This window comes from Cyanistes caeruleus, chromosome 17 (assembly GCF_971803275.1).
Source record: "Cyanistes caeruleus chromosome 17, bCyaCae1.hap1.1, whole genome shotgun sequence".
Taxonomy (NCBI): domain Eukaryota; kingdom Metazoa; phylum Chordata; class Aves; order Passeriformes; family Paridae; genus Cyanistes; species Cyanistes caeruleus.
In genome coordinates, this window is record NC_141717.1 from 1,330,741 (window position 1) to 1,350,316 (window position 19,576).

The window sequence follows — 19,576 nt, forward strand, 5'->3', positions numbered from 1 at the left end:
TGGGACCAATGTCTGCAGTGGGTGGGAGCAGTACCTCCACGGCTAAAGCATCTCTGTGTTGACTCACTGCAGCAAACATTTTGCTCTCTTGTTTAGAAGAGAATGCAGGCTTGGTTATTGGTTAAAAAATGCCCATCTTCCTACGCTCAATTGCCTTTCCATGATTAATGCCAGGCACTGCAATCGCTGCAGGGCTGCAGCTGGTGCTCAGGTGCTTCCTGTGCCAGCCTGAGTGCTGAGCTGGCAGCATTGTCCTCCCAGCACCAGACGGGAGCTCAGAGCAGTAGGGCAGGCAGATGCCATCCCAATGTCCCCATCAGTGGCTCAGGGAGCCCCCGTGCCCCGGCACAGAGGGTCCGTCCCCACTCTGGTCCCTCCCTCTGGAAAAGCAGCAAGGAGAGGGAGCCCATGGTGAGCAAGGAGAGGGAGCCCATGGTGAGCAAGGAGTCTTGTGCTGCCCAAAAGCACTGCAGGGGGACAAGGGCTGAGCCTCAATCCCTGCTGGCATTTCATGGGGACAGAATCCCCTCAGTGCTACACACTGAGGAACACAGAGCTTCAGCTGGGACAACAGGAAGCATGACAGAAAGACCTTGGGTCCTTGTATGGCAGTGCTGGAGACAGGGAATCGGGCCCAGGCAGGTTTTTAATTGAAATGGAATTGAAATTACAGGGGGGACAAAATCTAACTCTGATTTGGTGTAAAGAAAGGGGCTGGGGGGATCAGGGAAAAAAAGCCCTGCAAGTTTCTATGACAACTGTCACAGTAGGACCCTACACTGCAACCTCACTTAACACATTAAAGGCTGCAGAGAAACAAGAAACTCAAACTTTATTTTATACCAGGTGCAGGAGGGCCATTTCCAGGGGAGAGTGGGCACAGGTCCTGGGGTTGGCCCAGTGCTCCTGTGGCCTGTGCACCCAGTGCACAGTGAAACGAGTTCAGCCAGCCCCAGGAACTCCTCCCGCTGCCCCTTGGGCTCCAGGGACCACTAAAACCAAATCCTTGTACGAACCTTTCTTGGGCCAACGTACTTAATTCTGGTTATGAAGGGTCCTGATGCCATCCAGGGCATCTGTGTCCTGAAAAACCATGGATCCAAAATAGTTTGGGTTGGAAGGGGCCTTAAAACCCATCGCATTCCAAACCCCTGCCATGGCAGAGACACCTTCCGCTATCCCAGGCTGCTCCAATCCCCATCCAACCTGGCCTTGGACACTTCCAGGGATCCAGGGGCAGCCACAGCTTCTCTGGGCACCCTGTGCCAGGGCCTCAACATCCTCACAGGGAAGGATTTCTCCACAATACCGAATCTAAATCTCCTCTCTTTTACTTTAAAAGCATTTCCCTTTGTCCTATCACAGTCTGTCCATGTAAAAAAGTCACTCTCTCTCTCTTTAATAAGCTCCTTTAAGTACTGGAAGGCTGCCACTGAAGCCTGCTCTTCTCCAGGCTGAACACCCCCAGCTCTCCCAGCAGGTCTCCAGAGCAGAGGGCCCAGCCCTGGAAGCATCTTTGTGGCCTCCTCTGGACCCATTCTGTGTGCAGAGTATCCCACCATCATCCTCCAGGCTCAGTGGGCACAGGAGCCCAGGGCGAGCACTCTCACCCAAGGAGCAATAAAAAAGAAAATGAGTAAGAGCTGTGTTCATCCAGACTTCCCCAGAACCAAGGTCTTCAGCAGGACCTCCCAGGCAAATAATAAAAAACAATAAAAACTGCAAATAATGCAGTGCTGCCCTCCCAGGCTGCTGTGGGGAGGGGACAGGAGCAGGACAGCCAGGCCTTTCGCAGGGGACCCTGCTCTCATCCCTGGCTACAAATTGGCACCACTTTCCAGCTTCCCAAGCAAACAGCAATGTTACCCTGGGCAGGGAGCCCAGAGGCCACAGTGCAAACCAGCAGGGTGATGGATCCTCCGTGCCTGAGCTCCTGTCAGATCCCTGCCAGCACCGCTCCTCCTCGGGGCTCCGTCCCGTTCCCTCCACAGCCCAGAGGAGCAGCCTGGACCTGGCTCTTCTGAACTGGCAGGAGATCAGCTGAACTCCTGCACCCACTGCAAAGCTCCAGAGCAACCCTCTCCCATGCCAAGAGATACCCCCCAGTTCACTCTCACTTCTGCTAATTCCCAGCTCCCTGCTGCTTCCCACTGCTCATTCCTGCTTCTCCCAACACCCTGCTCCCAGGCTGCTCAGGGTCAGCTCTGCTCTCCATTCACTGACTGGCATTTGTTGAATGACTGCATTTCTCTGAAGTGCCAGGATTCCCTTCCTTTCTCTGCACTCCAAAGTATTAAAGCCCCTCCACCTGTCTGGAGCTCAGACTGAATCCACTGGCCAAACTCCAGGGGAAATATTTTATAAGTTTTCTGTATGGCTCACCCCACTGCCAGAATACCCCAACCAGCACCAGAATATTTTTTAGTTATGTTGTCTATAAAGGAGATCACTCCTTGTCTCTGCAGATATCTGCCTTGGCCAGGATTTGGGGTTAGCAGTGAGGAGACTGTGTTCATGATCCCTTCTGGAGGACTACACTCCCCTTCAGCTTCCAACCTGCACCCACCCCAAGAGCACCCACCCCACAGACCCCAACACTTCTCTTCCACCCCCCACAGCTCTGCCATCCCACTGCCACCAGAGATGTCAGTGATGTTTCCTACAACCAAAGCTGGGAGCATTCCCCAAACCTGTGCAGGTGGTTTTGGGACAGTTTCTTGCACCACTGAGTACCCCCAATGAGTATCCTTCAGTATGGAGAGGTGATCTTGGCATTGCTTCTCCTACCCAACAGATCCCTGGTGTCACCAGCACCATCTCACATTCCTCCCCGCTTCCCATGTGTCCCTCCTCCCTCTGCTCAGCATTTGGAACCTGAGATCCCAGCTGAACAACTCTCAGCCACCAAGAAGAAGTCAAACACAGCCTATTTGTGTGTGATTATTGTCAATAGTACAGCAATAAGGGAAGGGAGGTACCGAAATGAAAACCTGGCTTAGGAACACATCGCACTTATTATGATGGTCCTTAATGCTTCCAAAATGTAAATACTGATTTCTAGAGCCTTAAAACCAGCAATGTTTTACAAGATAATGATTCAGCAAGGAAACACTTTCATCTAAGGGCTGGTATGGCAAGATTGGAGTCTGGGAGATGAAATGTTCTGCTGTGAGGGCCAGGTGACAAATAATTAGCTGCAGAGACAGCTCTGTGTAATGACTTCGAGGCAAAACAAACAGGAGCTGCTGCTTTCTGGAGGTGGTTTCAAAGGTTCCCTGCATGTTTGCACATCTGAGCTTGGAGGACAGAGGGCGGGGGCAGCCTTTAATCCGAGATGGAGACAGAGCCACAAGGTGCCTGCCTGAAAGGATGCTGGGATCCGGCTGCTGCAGGACAGCTCCGGGACAGCCGCTCCATCCCAAGGGACAGGAGGAGCACATCAATGGAGAGCATTCGGTGTCACTACAGCTGTTTCTCTCCTGACACCTCAGAGTGCCTAGCAGATATTCCCTGCTCCCAAGTGAGGCTCCCTGACAGCTGAGCATTGCCCTCAGCACCGGAGGCAGCGCAGGGAGGGGGGATGAGGGCAGCTCCCACTGCAAAGCACTGACACTTTATTAAAGCCAGGTATTTAAGTCTGCGTTTGCTAGGGGGTTTATGAGTGTCATTGTCACCAACGTTTCTTTCTGCTTTAAAGAAGATGAGTTCCTGACACCCAAGAGCAAATGTGTGCCAGGGGCAATTAGCAAACACACTGGACAACCTCAGTTCCTGTCAAGAAACTTCCACCCAGCCCTGCCAGGAGAGTTATTACCTCCTGTTCCAGGAAAGCCTATTCCTGTCTCTGAGCATGCTGTCCTTGCCCCTGGGTCCTCACTCACTGTCTCCTTGCTGCCTTGACAGAGAAGTCAGGTCCCTGTGTTAGAAATTTGGAGGGACCTCTGGAAGCCTCTGCTGGCTATTCTGACAGCATTACAGCTGTACAGCTGTATCAGCACCTTCCAAAAGTGGGCTGACAAAGGAGTGAGCATCAGAGGGACTGATGTTTCTTCCCCCATCCCTACAAACTCTGTCAGATCCCAGACACAGCAGAGCTGCAGCCAAGGCTGCACTGGGGGAGGCACATGCCCAGACTGCATCAGATGAGAGTTGTTAGGTCAGGATAAACCATCATCTGGACACACTGGACACATTCTGACATCTGGGCACACTGTTTTGGAAACACAGGAAGGCACCTGTACCTGTTCATGTGGGATGGCTGAAGCAGTCACTGCAGGTGAGGATACCTGTGCAGATGTTGACTAACAGCTGGACTTGTGGCCATTCCCAACACATCAGGTTCTTCTCCGAGGTCTTTGAGCTACAGGAGCTCTTTATGTGCCTGTGCTGATCCTTCCTTGGCTGGTCTCTACCCCTTTCAGTTCTCAGCTGAAGTAACTTTTCTGAAGATTAGCGCTTCAGCGTTCTCGACTCAGGCTGCATCCTTCTATTTAGCACGGGAAGAGGGAACCAGACTAAAAAACCAGGAGACCCAGTTCTGATATGGGCCAGCTCTTGCAGGAATATCTATAAACACCATCACTGAAGCCCTTGCAAGCAGAAGGGCATCCCCCAGAGCAGGCAGCAGCAGCGTTTCAGCTCCAGTAGCTCCATTCTGGGCACCTCTGACTTCCTGTAGCCGAGATCCACCCTCACTACACCTCCCTGTGTGCTGAGGAGATCTGTACCTCAAAACCTCATGGCTGGACTGGGAGGGGGGGAAAGGCCATCAGAGGCTGATGAGCAAGGGTGGACACATCTCCATGCCCTTGATCAGCACTGGGATATTCCAGGAGCTTAGGAAACAGCCGCCTGCTGGCTGAGACAGACTGACGGGAACTGTGGGGTGAGGACAGCATTTCCAACTCTGAAGGGAAGAGGCAACAAAGGGAGGAAAGAAGTCACTCCAGGAGACACAAGGAAATTCAGCAGATGGCTGAACATGGAAGGAACAGAGCAGGAGCCACTCCCAGGACGAGCAGTGACAAAACTTTTGGCATGTGTGTCTCCTTTTTCTGCTTTCAGGACCTGCTATGGGAGAGCCCCAAAGCCTCACACAAGAGCAGGGTGGCTCCAATCCTGCTGCCACGGCTCAGGGCTTTGGTGGCAGGTGACTCAATGCCTCAGAAGCCAGAAAAGGAAAAGCAGAAGCACAGTCAGTTTGCTCTGGCACATGGGAGCTGAAGGACCAGCCACACACTTCCAGACTTCTCTCAGCTCACCAGTCTCATTGCACAGATGTGTCCAGGAACCACTACAGCTCAGCTCAGCTCAGCTCTGGGAACCAGCTGCTTCCCATGCTCTGGCTGTTTGCCACCGCCTTGCCCAGGGCTTGGAGAACTGTGAATCTGGGCTGTGGAGCTGCTGCAGAAGAGCTGAGCTGCCTCAGGTCCTTGGCAGGGCCACCCAACCTCTGGCATTTTCCAGCAACCTTTCTCTGCTGAGAAGACCAGTTCCAGCCCTGCCAGAAACTGAAGGGCTCCACCAAGAGCACCCAGTCCAGCCTTGCAGATGGGTTCCAACAGACAGTGTGGTATCAACTGGTGGATCAAAATGCCAGATGGGATGGGGGCAGTGGTACCAGGCCACATCACGGCCACAAACTTAGCCATCTCAACCCCAAAACAGCCACTGAGGGGTGTGAATGGGCTGGCCACTAACCAAAGTCACAGTGGGATGACCAGCCAAGTCACAGCTGCTGGGCCAAACCATGGAGCTCCCGTGGCCTTGTGGAACAGAGAAATAAACACCCATAAAACATCCTGTACCTACAAGAGCTGGCAGCCCCCACCCTTCAGCAAGATGGGAAGTCCATCAAGGTAGAGAAACGTTCCTCGTTTCTCAGAGATGAGTTATAAACACAGCGCCATAAATTGTTGCTACCATCTGCAAAAGCCACAGGAAATGACAGGAAATCTGAACAGTAAGAGCTCTTTACAGATTTTCTCCAAATCTCCTACTTCAAGCCTCCCCAAAGCTTCAGCTGGAACCGAGACATGGGAGACACTTCAATCTGTTCTAAACCTGCTTGTCAAAACAGACTCCTCACAAACACAGCACAACACTCAGGAGCACCAAAATCCTGGACAGCTGTTGGCAGAGGTCACAGAAACACAGCCATGTGCCCTTTGCCAAATGTTGTTGTGGCATCCACAATGACTCCATAACCTCCTGTGATATTCCTCTGATCTCCCAGAAAGCCATGTGGGATTAAACAGATATTCTGTATTTCCAGAAGTCTTTATCTGCCTGAGGTCTTGGAAAGCTGATGAGCCACACTGCCTTGGGGTGAACAGGCAGAGGAGCTCCCTCAAACCAGAATTTCAGTAAGAACCCTAGAAGCTAGCACTGAGTTTTTAAAAACTCTTGGTGGCATAAAGAGGAATCAGCAGATAACTGAAGAACACACACACAGCTGACACTCTCCCACCACAGCCAGCGAGCAGGCAGATCCGTACAGCATTCCCTGACACAGCCTGTCACCCCTGGTGCTTCCTCTGAAGCCAAGCCTAGCTCAGACCAAGGATGCTGCCACACTGCTTGCACTGCTGGGATGTAGCACTGCAGGAATGCTTGGGAAAGCAGCAAAGAGTGAGCAAGAGCAGAATGACAGTGAGCTTTGGAGAAGAAATATCCTCAACTTCTGAATTTTCCAAAGCCATGCTCCCCTGACAATCCTGCCCATCAGAGCACTGTCCCACAACTTCAAATCCACCTATGTTTTTTGTTTGGTTGGTTTCTTCAGAAGACCTTCATTTCCCCAAGCAAATCAGGAGCAACACAAAGTTCCACAGTGCTCAGCAGCACAATACATATTTCAGTACCGGGGCAGAGCCCAACCTCTCAGCAGGGCTTTTAACAGAGTCTGCCATTATCCAAATGACGGTGGGAACAAACCTGTGCTGCCAGCAAGCACAACCTTCTTACCTGGAAGGTGCCATGCAGCAGCAAGGTTTTGTTACCTAATCCACGCACCAAGTAACCAACAGCTTGTGTTGGTGAAGTGGTTTGCAGTAACCTTCTCATGTCCATAGCTCTAAAAGCCCCTTTTAGGGGGCTGCCCTGCTCTCCCCCTGCAGCTCACAGAGGTGTGCCAAGCACAGCGGGTGGAAGACAACGGGCACCAGCGTCAATACGCAGCTGTGGGAGACGCTCTGAGATCAGCCCATTGTGACACACAAGGAAACACTTCGATTCTCCAAAGCAGCTCAGCTGTGCAAACCAGGAGCAGAGGGAGCCAGAGGTGGGAAAGGTCACCCGTGCACCCCCCTCTCCCGGCTCTGTCCCCAGGCTCAGTCAAGCTGTCACGGCTCCTTCTGACCTGATGGAAGGATTTGCATATGCCCTGAAGCCAGCAAGACTGACAGCTCTTCCACTGTTATCCTCACTTGTGTAACTGCAGCAGCTATTCTTGTACACTGAGATGTCTAATCTTAGCAATGGAGCTGCTGGGTAATATGGACCAGCCGGGAATTTCCATGCAATTACTCACCACTGCTACTGGCACTTACTTTGGCTGGTAAAAGTCCTTCTTGTCCGCTGACCCCAGGCTCTGCAAGACACAAAAGACAGATGTATTTATTTTTTTAACCCTTTGCCAAGCAAGTATCACTGATGAGGATGTGTGGGGAAGCACGTGTATGTTATTTTCCTGCCCGATGCGTCTTAAGTGTGCTAGCTGGACAGGACAGCTTGGACCTCCAGCCGCAGGCAGCCAAAGATGTAAAAATAGAGCGTTAAACTAGAGGTGAGAGGATGCATTAGATCTGAACTCAATGTACTCAGGCATATCTGTGTCTCCTGCAGAAGTGTGGTACCTTGTGTCAGGAGGCAACCCAAGTCCTTTCAAATTTGCCCAGCTGGAAAGAGGACTGAGTGCAGCGTTTGGTGGGTTTGGTGAGCCACCACCACCTGCAAAGACTCTCTGGCAGGTCAGGGGCTGAGCCCCAGGCCCACAGTTCCTGCCAGGAGCAGGACAACAAAATTCTTCTGCCAAGAATACCACATCAGTCCCCAAGTACCTGCAAAACTGGGAAGCAGAGACAGCCCCGATGCTCGCTCGGGTTCCTGTCCCTCCAACTCCAGCCCCAGCATGATGGAGTAGAAGTGTGAGAGCACCACAGATGGGCTGTGCCATGGTCCCCTGTGAGACCCCAGTGAGGCCAAGCCTCCCCCTGGGGCCACTGTGGGCTATGGGCAGTGCACAGACCCCACCTGGGGTGCATGGCCAGGTGTGTGCATGGCACACACAGAGCAGGTGCACAGCTCCTCACGCCGTGAAGTGGGGCCGTGTGCCCCACACACATCCCAGTCTCTCCCCCAACACCACTTGTCCACAGCAGGGACTGGCCCCCAGCCCTGGCCCCAGTGCATTGAGCCCCCTGAGCACAGAATGGGACCTGCACCACAGGCTGTGCAGCCAGGCTGTGCCAAACACAGTGGCATGCTCATGGGACAGACAGACACGGACCCACCAGACCTGGGTGTCACCAAAGCTGCTGCACTGCCACAGCTCTCGCCTTCTTCTCCTCCTTCTCTTCCTCTTTGTCCTGGGGGTGATCCTTGTCCGTGCACCTTGTGGGGTGGGGGGCAGTGAGCAGCAGTGCGGGGTGGCCCCGCTGCTGTCGCTGTCCCCGCGTGTCGGTGTGTGCAGCTCGCACAACCGCCTGGGCTCCGGGTGCTGTTGTAGTTTTGCTCTGTGGTTGCCAGGCAATGGCGAGCTCCAACTCGAAACAGCGGGAGCAGCGGGACGAATGCTAATCAGGCCTGCAAGAGCTATCCCAAAGCTTCCCTTCGCCAAAAGCCAAACAGAGCTCCCACCAAAGTCAGCGGGAAGAGGAGAACCCCAGCTTTGAAGCAGGCAGGGATCCACTGTCACCAAAATATAACCAAAAGGGAGCTCTGGACAAGCCAGCAAGATGGGGATGTGGTTCTGTGGTGGGTAACCCTCTCCACGGCATGGAGATGTTGGCTGGTCACCAGCACAGTGGGGAGGCTGCAGCCATCCCACGGCACAGGGTACGCCAGTCTGCATGTGTGACATCCTCATGCTCAGCACAGGGCACACAGAGTTCTGGGGTTAGAGCTGGGATCACACAAGCAGCAGCTTCCCTTTGGGGTGAGAAGCTCATTGGGAATGGCTGGAGCTGTGTTAGGGCAGGCTCAGGCTGGATCTCAGGGAAAGGTTCTTTCCCCAGAGGTGCTGGCACTGCCCCGAGGCTGCCAGAGCTCCAGGAGTGTTTGGACAGCGCTGCCAGGGATGGACAGGGTGGGATTGTTGGGGTGTCTGTGAAGGGCCTGGAGTTGGACTGGATGATCCTGGTGGATCCCTTCCAACTCAGGAAATTGTGTGATTCTGTCGTTCTAAGATGTCACCACAGCTCAATATCCAAGACCTCTGAGCAACCCCACCAGGTGGAGATGGGGACAGCCCGTGGCTGTTCCTGCTGCTTCTCTGATGTCACAGAAGCAAGAAGCTTCAGCAAAGCCCCACAGATCAATGGCCAGACACCAAATTGGGCTGATCCAACACCAGCACAACCTGCCCAGATAGGTGGTGAAGTCTCCATCTTTAGAGACATCCAAGACTCACTGGACATGGTCCTGAGTGTCCAGGATAATCTAGGGTAGGTGATCCTACACTGAGCAGGGGATTGGGCTGAGAGATCTCCAGGAGATTCCCAGATCTCCCAAACCACTCCATGCATTCCTGAGATAGCAGAAAAATGAGCACAGCAGTAACTACTCAGGGTGATTGATGGGAGCTGAGTGATGGGAGCTGTCAGCCTCACAGGCTCCCAGCTACCTCCTGCTGCTGCTCAGGGTGCTGGGAGCTCCCAGCCATCCTGAGACAGAAGGAGAGGAGCATCACCCAGTTCCGAGTGCCTGCGAGCCCCACGCGGCAGCGTGAGTCACCCTCCGGCGGGACCCACTGCTGCTCCTCGCTTGCTCACTTCACTGATGACTCAGGGCTGAGGAAGCACAGTTTAAGCCCCTTAATGAAATAATTCTTATCAGCTTGTCTTTCTAAAACAAACACCTCAAGCAAGGCTTGCACCCATCTCCACCCTCTCCTCCTGAGACATTGAGGTCAGGGACTGTGGCCATGGGCAGAGGGACCCGTGGGGGCATGAGCAGCCCCTGCTGCCCTGGCACGTGGCACTGGGCAGGGCAGCCACCAAAACTTCCCAGGATATGCACTGCATCCCTCCAGTGCCCAAGCAGGGCCAGGAGAGGAAGGTGGGACACAAGGGTGCTGTCCCAGATGATGAATGCCCCATCCCAGGAAGTCTCCAAGGGCAGGCTGGACAGGGCTTGGAGAAACCAGGGATAGTGGCAGGTGCTCCTGGCAAGGGGTGGGACAGGATGAGCTTTAAAGTCCTTTCCATCCCAAACCAGTCCTTGATTCTATGAATCTGGGCCAACAGGAGCACTTGAATTTATCCGTTTAATTTCACTTTTCAGGCACTAACTAAATAATTTTGTGAGTTATACAATGTAGGTAAGATAGCAGCCCAGATTCCCTAGGCCAGCTCATCTCCAGAGCCAGCCCTGCTGGTCCCTAGTCAGAATTAGCACAACATGCTGCAGACAGAAATGATGAGTGATTTAAAGGAGTCTGCTGAATTCCAAAATTCAGCCATGCTGGGGAGATAACAGACCTGGGGCTGGAAACAAGGATGTTCATGGACAGACCAAGAAGAGATATTGTTTTATTTATTTCTTCCCACCAGCATGCATCAATCCTGTTGTACTTTTTCCTCTCGTAAATGTTGCCAAGCATAATCTTGGCTCATCTTTTTTTCTAGGCAGTGTCCCTGGGAGAACAAAGTTATTAGCAAGGTTGAAGAAGCCTCATGCAATTATTTAGCAACTACACCAAAATAATCCCCAAAGACCGGTGGCTGCTCACAGGTTGCAGCTTTCTAAGTCATTCCAATAAAATCTGGCTCAGTAACTCCCAGTGTAATCAATGCCCACACAAACAAACTAAAAACAAACTAGAGGAAAACTGAGGGATGAGTGATTTTTCCATGCTAGAAGAGGATTCTGCAAAACCAACTCAGGAGCCATCGCTGGTTCCAGGCTGTGCTGCCACGCTGCCATTGTCACCTGCTGGGACCTCAGTGTGCCTGAGCTGCACTTGGAGCTGTGCTGGACAGATTCCAGGGGGGTTTGGGCATGGGCAGGAGGTGCTTGACCCCCAGGGCAGGGCAGGGTTTGGGGACCACAGCTGCACAGCCTGTCTCCCCCATCCCGGCTGTCACCCTGGATCCTGATGGTTCTGCTCCCAGGCACAGCCATTCCTCAGACTCCGTGGATCTGCAACATGCTGCAGCTATGAGTAATCAGGAGGTGATGCCTGACTGTCAGAAGGGGAATAAAATTCAGAGCCTGGGATGTGACTGGTTGTTTGGGAGGAGGAGGCAGGAGATGGCAGCCCCCATCACAGCTCACAGCGTCCCCCCAAGCAAGGGCTGGAGCAGGGCCAGGCTGGCTACTCCATGCACCCCATCTCCCCCCAGCCCTCTGGCAAGAGCTGGCTGAGGGCTCTGGGAATGCTGCCTTCTCTCTGTGGACTCCAGCACCCATCCCACCTGCCATCACCAGCCCCCAAAACTGCACTCCTCAAACAGCCACAGCACTGCCAGCACCCCAAGCAGCCCCAAAACATCAACTGAGGCCAGATGAACCCTCAAATCCTAAAACCTGAATTTCAGGCTGGATGAACCAGTTTGCTGAACTGAAAATCACAGAGGTAACTCCTGCCTTCAATGTGGGTCCCAGTCTAGAGGGAGCTCTGGGCCACCAAGCTGTGGGCAGCCCAGATTCCCAAAGGCCATCCTGGATGGAGAGCAGATCCTGCCTGTGTGCTGAAGTATGGAGAACAAGGAATGGACAATCAGGGTGTCCAAAATGACTCAGCAAACAAATCCGGTGGCAGCAGAAGGGTCACGTGGGGCAGGCAGTGCCCAGACAAGAATGGCTGGCTCAAGGAAAGGAGGGAAGAGGACACAACCCACTGGAATCACAGAAGGGTCTTTGTCAGCAGATGGTATTTTGGCAAGGCCAAAGCACCTGTGGGGCCATGGGAGGGGTGTGAGCCCTCAGCCCCAGCCTCTCACCATTGTGATCCTGCCTCTTCCTGCCTTGAGTGCAAAGGATCCAAGGAGGGGGTGGTGATACCCCCCCAGACCCTCCAGCTAGGGGAGGATGCCAGTGGCTCCAGCACGTTCATTCTTCCACAGCTTCCTCATCCCAGCCAGCTCAGAGTGGGACCCTGACCCAGCTCTCACACTCACCTGCAAACAGTCCTGACCCTGTGCACGCACATCCAAGCAGTGAAGCACATCCAAGTTGGGCTTTGAGTCCAATAAAAGGTGAAAAACAAGCTGGAACCCAGAGAAGAGGGGGTTTGGACCACTGAGGTGGGAAGGAGAAGGGAAACATGGCTATGCACACACGGTACACTGAGGTAATCCAGAGAACAGAACCAAGGCCTTGCAGCCACCCCCCAGCAGAGCAGCAAACCCCACATTTGGGAGCTGGAGAGCTCCCGGTGTCCTCCAGGCACCTGCCCAAGACACCACAGACCCACTGGGGAAGAGGGGCTGCGTTTCAGTGTCTCCCTGATGCCACAGCCTTGCTCAGACACCAGCCTGCCCCCAGCCCCTCACAGTGCCAGGACATCCTTCTGTGAGCAGGTGGGCACCACCCAGCTCCAGCTCAGCTCAGCAGAGCCTCAATGGCAACTCTGGTTGCTCACCCACTCTCACAGCTGAGACACAGGAGGGGAGGTCTTGGTGTTTTTCTAGGGCCTGAAACACAAACATAAACCTGGCTCTTTGGAAAATGGGGTGACCCTCAGAGGGTGCTGGCACTGCCCAGGCTCCCCAGGGAATGGGCACGGCCCCCAGGCTGCCAGAGCTCCAGCTCTTAGGTCCAACTTGAGTCCAATCCCCGTGGGTCCATTCCAGGGTATTCCATGATTCTGTGATCCCTCTTCCTGAGCCCTAGGGCAGTGATGGGATAGGCTCTCAGGGACAACAGCCCCATCACTGGCCCCTCACTCCAATGTTTCTGTAGCTCAGCCTGGCCCTGCCAGCAGGTTGTACACTCTTCAGGACCAGGCCAAGACAGAACAGTGTCAAATTTCCCAACATCATTAATTCTGTTTCCTCTTCATTCTCCTCCAGCTTGGAGCTCACCCCTGCAGGTTCACTCCACAGTGGAGCAGGAATCTGTTGGAGCAGGACGAAGGAGCCTGGCCCTGATTACACAATCCATGGCTCCAGGGACCCCCCACCATCTCTCTACCTCAGCAATTACACCCACACAGCTCGGCTGGCTGCAGCACAGACCCTCACAGTGACTTGGGGTTCCTCATCAGCTGTGAAAGGAACCCCAGCTCCACCCCAGCCTGCCTTCCTGCAGGAGGAAAGGCGAGTCTGCTCATGAGCATCTGCAGCACCCCCATTAAACAAGTCCATTTGCACTCCCTCCTTGCCTTCCCACCCCTTGCAGCATCTTCCCAGCCCTGCTTTCCCCAGCTGAGCCTCTCCCCAGCCACGCACCCCGTGCCAAGGGGAGCTCACCCACAAACCCCTCGCAGCTCACACCATGCTAAGGCTGACCCAAGCTTCAAAGCATTTCTTTACTGAGAGCTCATCCAGGAAACTTTGTTTTCTCCACTCCTATTGTACTGCTGCATGCCTGTAGGAATTCATTCATGCACAGACAGCCACGCAGGCACGCACAGGCTCTGTGTTGGAGTCTCCCTATGGAAGGAGCTCCCGGAGCTCTGCCGGGGCCGGCACAGCCAGACCCTGCACTTGCTGCTTCTCCGGATGGAAGAACTTGTCAAATTGCTGGCAAAACCACGGGAGCTTGTAAACCTGCCAGCTCCACAGCACCCAGAGGGACACTCATGCACAGGCCTGGGCACTTTGGCTCCGTGGTGTCGTTCATCCAGTCCTGAGGAGCGGCAGGGAGGGTGCAGGACATGCCAGGGGAGCACAGGCTGCCCAGTCACCCATCACCAGCACTGCCAGTGGGCTGCACACCCTCCCTTCTCCACCTTATTTTTCCTTCTTTTTCGTGATTACAGCCTGTAAACTATTACAGCAGCTTGGAGCACATCGGGAAGGAGCTGTACTTGGGCTTAAGTGTTTGCAGGATCAGGGCTGAGCTGTGGAGCTGAACTTGCTGCTATTTATAGCGGGAAGCCCTGAGCACAGCACGTGCTGGAGGGGAGCGTGGCCAGGCCTGTGTTTCTGCTAAAACCTGGTGGGTTTTTTATTTTGCCTCATTTTGGAGATGTCAGCTGCCTGATCTCATAATTGCATTCATGTGATGCCTGGTATTTACAAATAGTTTTGTCATTTTTTAATATTTGGGCATACCAGGTCATAGAATCATAGAGTGGTTTGAATTGGAAGAGACCTTAAAGCTCATCCCATTCCATCCCCTGCCCTGGGCAAGGACACCTTCCACTAGACCAGGTTGCTCCAAATCCTGTCCACCCTGACCTTGAGCACTTCCATCCTCCTACATGTTTATGCTGGTTTATAGGTAAAGTTCCATCTTTCATCACTGGTTTAAAAAATAAGAAAGGCAGGAGAAGCTGGATCCGTGTAGTAAGCTCCCAGCTCCCAGGGCCTGCAGCTAATTAATTACACCCTGTCCTGCAGCATGGACTTTACACACAGCCCTGCGTGCCCACAGCCTGGCTGGGTGTCAACAGCCTGACAGCAGCTCTGCCTGCCAGCCCAGCTAATTACAGCATGGAGAGCAAACGAGGGTGCCCTTCCTGCCCTCCTCTTCCCTCCCTTCCCCTCTCCTCCCTTCCCATCCCTGGTTGCTCTGCTGCCACTGCAGCCTCTGACAAAGTGGACCCAGGGCTGCAACTCGGGCTGGGGAAGACCTTTCCCTGAGACACCCAGGAGGAGCAGTGAGCAGCACAAGGATGAGAGTCTCCTGGAGACTGTGTCAGGGGCTGTGTCCCTCCTGGGCAGGGAGCAGGCCTGCTATCACACCCCCACCCCCACCCTACCCCACTGCAGAGACAGCCCGCTGGTCCCATCCCACCCCCTCCCATCCCATCCCATCCCATCCCATCCCCTCCCATCCCATCCCATCCCATCCCATCCCATCCCATCCCATCCCATCCCATCCCATCCCATCCCATCCCATCCCATCCCATCCCATCCCATCCCATCCCATCCCATCCCTGCTGTCCTTCCAGCCACCCCACCTCTCTCTGTATCTCCCTTGTCTCTCCTGCTGCCTTCATACACCCCCAGCACTGGGTCTGAGGGAACACCCCCGGTCTGTGTGGAAAACCAAACCCATGGAAAACATCTCCTCCAGCAGCCTCAGCCCCTTGATAGGGACAAGGCACCAGATGTAAGTAGACCACAGGGGGGTGTTCCACCTCCACTGCCTGGGGTTTGCTGCCCCACAGGGGAGACGGCACCACAGACCCCCGAGCAGGCAGCAACGCCTTCGTCTCAGTGAGCACGACCAGGACCAACAAAGCACAGCACCCTCAGGAAGTGTCCTCTGTCATCAAATCACTCCTGGGGTAACACATGTGGAAAATGGGGCATAGCTGAGCAGAAGAGGGATCATGGGGACCTGGTTGGTCACCCACTCACAAGTTATTAACAACCACAGCACACACAGACCTGCAGGGACATGAACAGAACCCAGCCATGAGACACGGAGTCCTACAGGGCTGGAATGACTTGGAAGTGACCTTAAATCTTATCTCATTTCATCCCCTGCCATGGGCAGGGACACCTTCCACCATCCCAGGCTGCTCCAAGCCCTGTCCAACCTGGCCTTGGACACTTCCAGGGATCCAGGGGCAGCCACAGCTTCTCTGGACACCAACATCCACACAGAGTTCCAAACACCATTGGAGAACAGTTCTCTCATGCTTTTGGCCCTGAAAGTGGCTCCCCACACAACATCTGACTCAATCAGTGTAAAAGTGAATCCCCAGTCCCAGGAATGTGGCTGCCACCACAAAATGATCTTTACTGCTTCTAGCCATGAAGGAAGAGCAGGGCTGTTTCCAGTATGATATGCCCGCCACAAAACAAGGATGCTCCTCACAGATGGCTTCTTCTTCATCCTCCTCTTCCTCCTCAGTACACAGCACCAAGCCCAATGCACGGGAAACCTGCTCCTCCTGCACTGCACATCCCTGGGGAGCTGATGGGGCTGGGCAAGCTGGGTGTTACAGAAGGCTACAGCACACTCTGGGGTGCTGCCTCAACTTTGTCTCAAGCCAACAGGAGCTAAAATATGGTTTGGTCAGGACAGGGACAGACGTGACATGGAAGGAGCACCTGAGCTCTTTCAGGTGTAATATATATATATTTATATATAGAGCAAACCCACTGCTTAGACATAGCAGGAACCACTTTACTACCTGGATAACACTGAAAGATCTGTTCTGAGCACCCTTCTGCCACCATCTCTGGCCCAAGGTAACTCCTCTAGGCCTAAAAATTCACTTTTACTCTCAAGTTAGAAGTGTTTGTTTGTTTGTTTGTTTGTTCAAATAAGGCTGGTAACGTATCAACCAACCCACTTCAGTGCAGCAAGCTCTCTGAAACTCTTATCAAGCTGTGGCTGCCCCATTCCTGGAAGTGCCAGGTTGGATGGGGCTTGGAGCAAACTTGGATTGTGGAAGGTGTCCCTGCCCATGGCAGGGGGTGGAATGTGATGGGCTTGAAGGTGTCTTGAGATGGGTCCCTTCCATTCCAAACCACTCTATGATTCTAGGATAATACACCACAGGTTTTTAGGAGCATCACCAATGTGAGCAGAGAAAAACTTACAAGAACTTTATGTGTTTTGGTTGCAGGTGAGCCTTTAAGAAGAAAGAGACCCTGGAGATTTGCACATTTCTCTTGGAACATCCTTTCCTGAGGGATGGAGGCACTGGTTCAGTCTTGGCCACTGTTTCTCATCCAGACAGGAGGGAAGAAGGAGCCAGGGGACAAGGATACCCCTCCATCCCCACAAAGCACACAGCTTCCCACAAAGCCACCCCACCTGGGAGTAAGATTGAAGTCAGCAGTAAGGTGAGGACAATGATGACCTTGCTATGTCCCCAAGGCCACCTTCCCAAGTGGAAAGGGACCGGGACAGCCAGTCCCTCACTGCTGGAACTGCATCCATACCCTGAGCACTTACACAGGCTCCACCAGCCAACCACCACCAAATAGTTAGGAATCAAACTCCATAAGGGAAGCACAAGACACACTACAGAATAAACTGAGTACATTAGAAAAAGCCCAGAGAGGAAAAATAGATTTTTGGAACATGTTCTCAATCTCATTAATTGGAAAGACAGCCTTGGAGGGGGAAAAAAATTATTATATCCTCCCCAAACCATTATCCGCTCTTCAGCGTGTATCATATGAAAACAGTTATATAAAAGAATAAATTATATTTGGAATGGCAAGAACCCCAGAATAAAGCTAGGAACTCTGATGTTCCCATATAAAGATAGGAGACAGTTATCTGTTCCAAATTTTCCAGTTTTCTGCTGCGCCAATTCAAATTCACTACATACCAGCATGGCCATATAAAGGGGACTCCACCCATGTGAGCTTGGAAAGAACAGTAATCCCCCAAACTATCAATTTAATGTATGGGGATAGAAAATGAGGGAAGAATGTACTCCCAGAAGGAGCTCTGTGTTAACGACATGGCGCAGGGCTGCAGAACGTGCACACAGCAATATCATTTACAGGGACTTTCGCATCGTGAGACCCGAGCTGAAATTGACATTTCTGCACGCAGACACCATCGATGCTGCAAATTAAATGTCCATTTCCAGATCCAATGTGAACTTTATTTTTGTTTTATTTTCTACTATTTGCTCAGTGTCACGTTTCTTGGCTGGCATTAGGAAATCATCTTTTCCTTGGGGGCTTTTTAATTAATTTTCAGGCCATCTTGCCCAGGATCTCCTGAGCAGCCGAGGAGTGAGGATGCCTCAGGGCAGGGCTAGGACCAGGCAGGGTCCTCTCAGCCTGACGCCTGTGGAGGTGCTTCAGTCCCAGCCTGGGATGTGGGTGTTGATCACCACCCAACCACACAAGAATCCCCACACAAGCAGCCTCAAGCTCCCCCTTACCCCACACTGGATCTGAGGTGAATAAAAATCCTTCTTTGTCTTGGATTTCTGCAGATGCAGCACAGCACTGGGAATGCTGTTAGCATGAGCACATGGCACTGGTGTGGGCTAGGGCACAGCAGCGAGGGGCAGGTGGCACAAACATGGGAGGCAGGATGTGACCCTGAATCTGGCCGCACACTCCTGAGCCCCCAGGAATGTGTTGTCATGTTTGAAACTGCACAACAAGCTGGTTCCTCACCTGAACTACACAAACAATACACAAAGTGCAGGTGGTATCTTTCCAAGTTTTCTTTCCTGTTTGGAATTCCTGCACAGAAGACACCGTGGGTGCCCCAGCAGCTCCATATTCCTCCCTCCCAGACCTGTGGAGCCACTGCTCACAGCAGGAGGTGAGAAGATAGGAAGGATGGGTAGGAGATGAAGATCTGGGCCAGGAGATGGAAATGAGGCCTACAGCCCATCTTTCATCAGTTTTTAAACCAGTCAAGGGCTGGGCACAGAGCCCCCTTGTCACCAGTCTGAAGCTTCCAGATCCCCCTCCCTGGAAGTGTTCAAGGACCGGTTGGACAAGGCTTGGAGAAACCTGGTGTGATGGAAAGTGTCCCTGCCCATAGCAGGGGGTTGGTACAACAGGAGCTTTAAATTTCCTTCCAACCCAAACCATTCGATGATTCTACACAGAAGCAGCCTGAAGAAGAAATTATTTTCTCCAACTCAATCAATCTAATAAAAATCATTACAAAATTGAAAAAAAAAAACAAAAAAAATCCACCCAAACTAAAAACCAAAACCAAAACCAAAAAACAAAAACAGACAAAAAAAACCCCCTAACAAATAAGAACCTTTCAGAAAGCACCTCTTCTTATGCCCTGAGACCCTGGTGAGGACCAGCAGCACCAAGCTTGACGTCCCCCCACACCATCGGCACCGTGCAGCACTGGCGCCGGAGCCAGCAGTGCCCTGGAAAGGAGCTGGCAGCCAACAGCAAGCCCTGTCCAAGCCATCAGGATGGATATGCAGATAAACCAGGTCAGAGAAGTGTTTCCATCCCGGCCAGACAGTGACTAAGAGACGGCATTAATTTGTTACTCAGCCCAAGTTTAACTTCAGACCAAGAAGAGCCAAATGGTCGTTCCAAGTGAAAAAATACTGCAGGATGCATTCCTTTGCCCTGTCCCAGGAATACCCAGGGATTCATGATTTCAAGATGGAGTTGACAGCTCTTTCATATATCACTAAGAATAACAAACCAACCTTTCTGTTTTTCTTTTCATTCCCCAAATGCTATTTACTGGTCGCAAGAAGCCGCATGTCATGTTCACACAGCGCTCTGGGGAGGTGGGGCTGGACGAGCTCCACATGCTCTTAGTGCAGCAC

General features: G+C 52.8%; 1 protein-coding gene and 2 long non-coding RNA genes across 36 annotated transcripts in view; 1 reads left to right on the plus strand and 2 right to left on the minus strand.

Moving 5' to 3' along the window:
• The window catches only part of LOC111936229 (ankyrin repeat and fibronectin type-III domain-containing protein 1-like), a 257,278-nt gene that overhangs the window by 65,618 nt on the left and 172,084 nt on the right, over positions 1–19,576 (minus strand). For 28 of the 34 annotated variants that reach the window (XM_086854158.1, XM_086854152.1, XM_086854150.1 and 25 more), the window contains one exon: positions 7,551–7,591. In XM_086854158.1, coding sequence (XP_086710284.1) covers positions 7,551–7,591 — 41 coding nt within the window. Of the gene's footprint in view, positions 1–7,550; positions 7,592–8,513; positions 9,413–19,576 lie in introns of those variants that run through there. The other 6 variants (XM_086854147.1, XM_086854145.1, XM_086854143.1 and 3 more) reach the window with 2 other exon arrangements.
• Positions 808–5,765, minus strand: LOC147649996 (uncharacterized). Its single transcript, XR_015277308.1, has 3 exons — positions 4,242–5,765; positions 3,815–3,916; positions 808–1,083 (listed from the first exon to the last, which is right to left on the minus strand). It is a non-coding gene; the product is annotated as an uncharacterized LOC147649996 (long non-coding RNA).
• On the plus strand, positions 9,576–10,996 carry LOC111935843 (uncharacterized). Its single transcript, XR_002867879.2, has 2 exons — positions 9,576–9,665; positions 10,848–10,996. It is a non-coding gene; the product is annotated as an uncharacterized LOC111935843 (long non-coding RNA).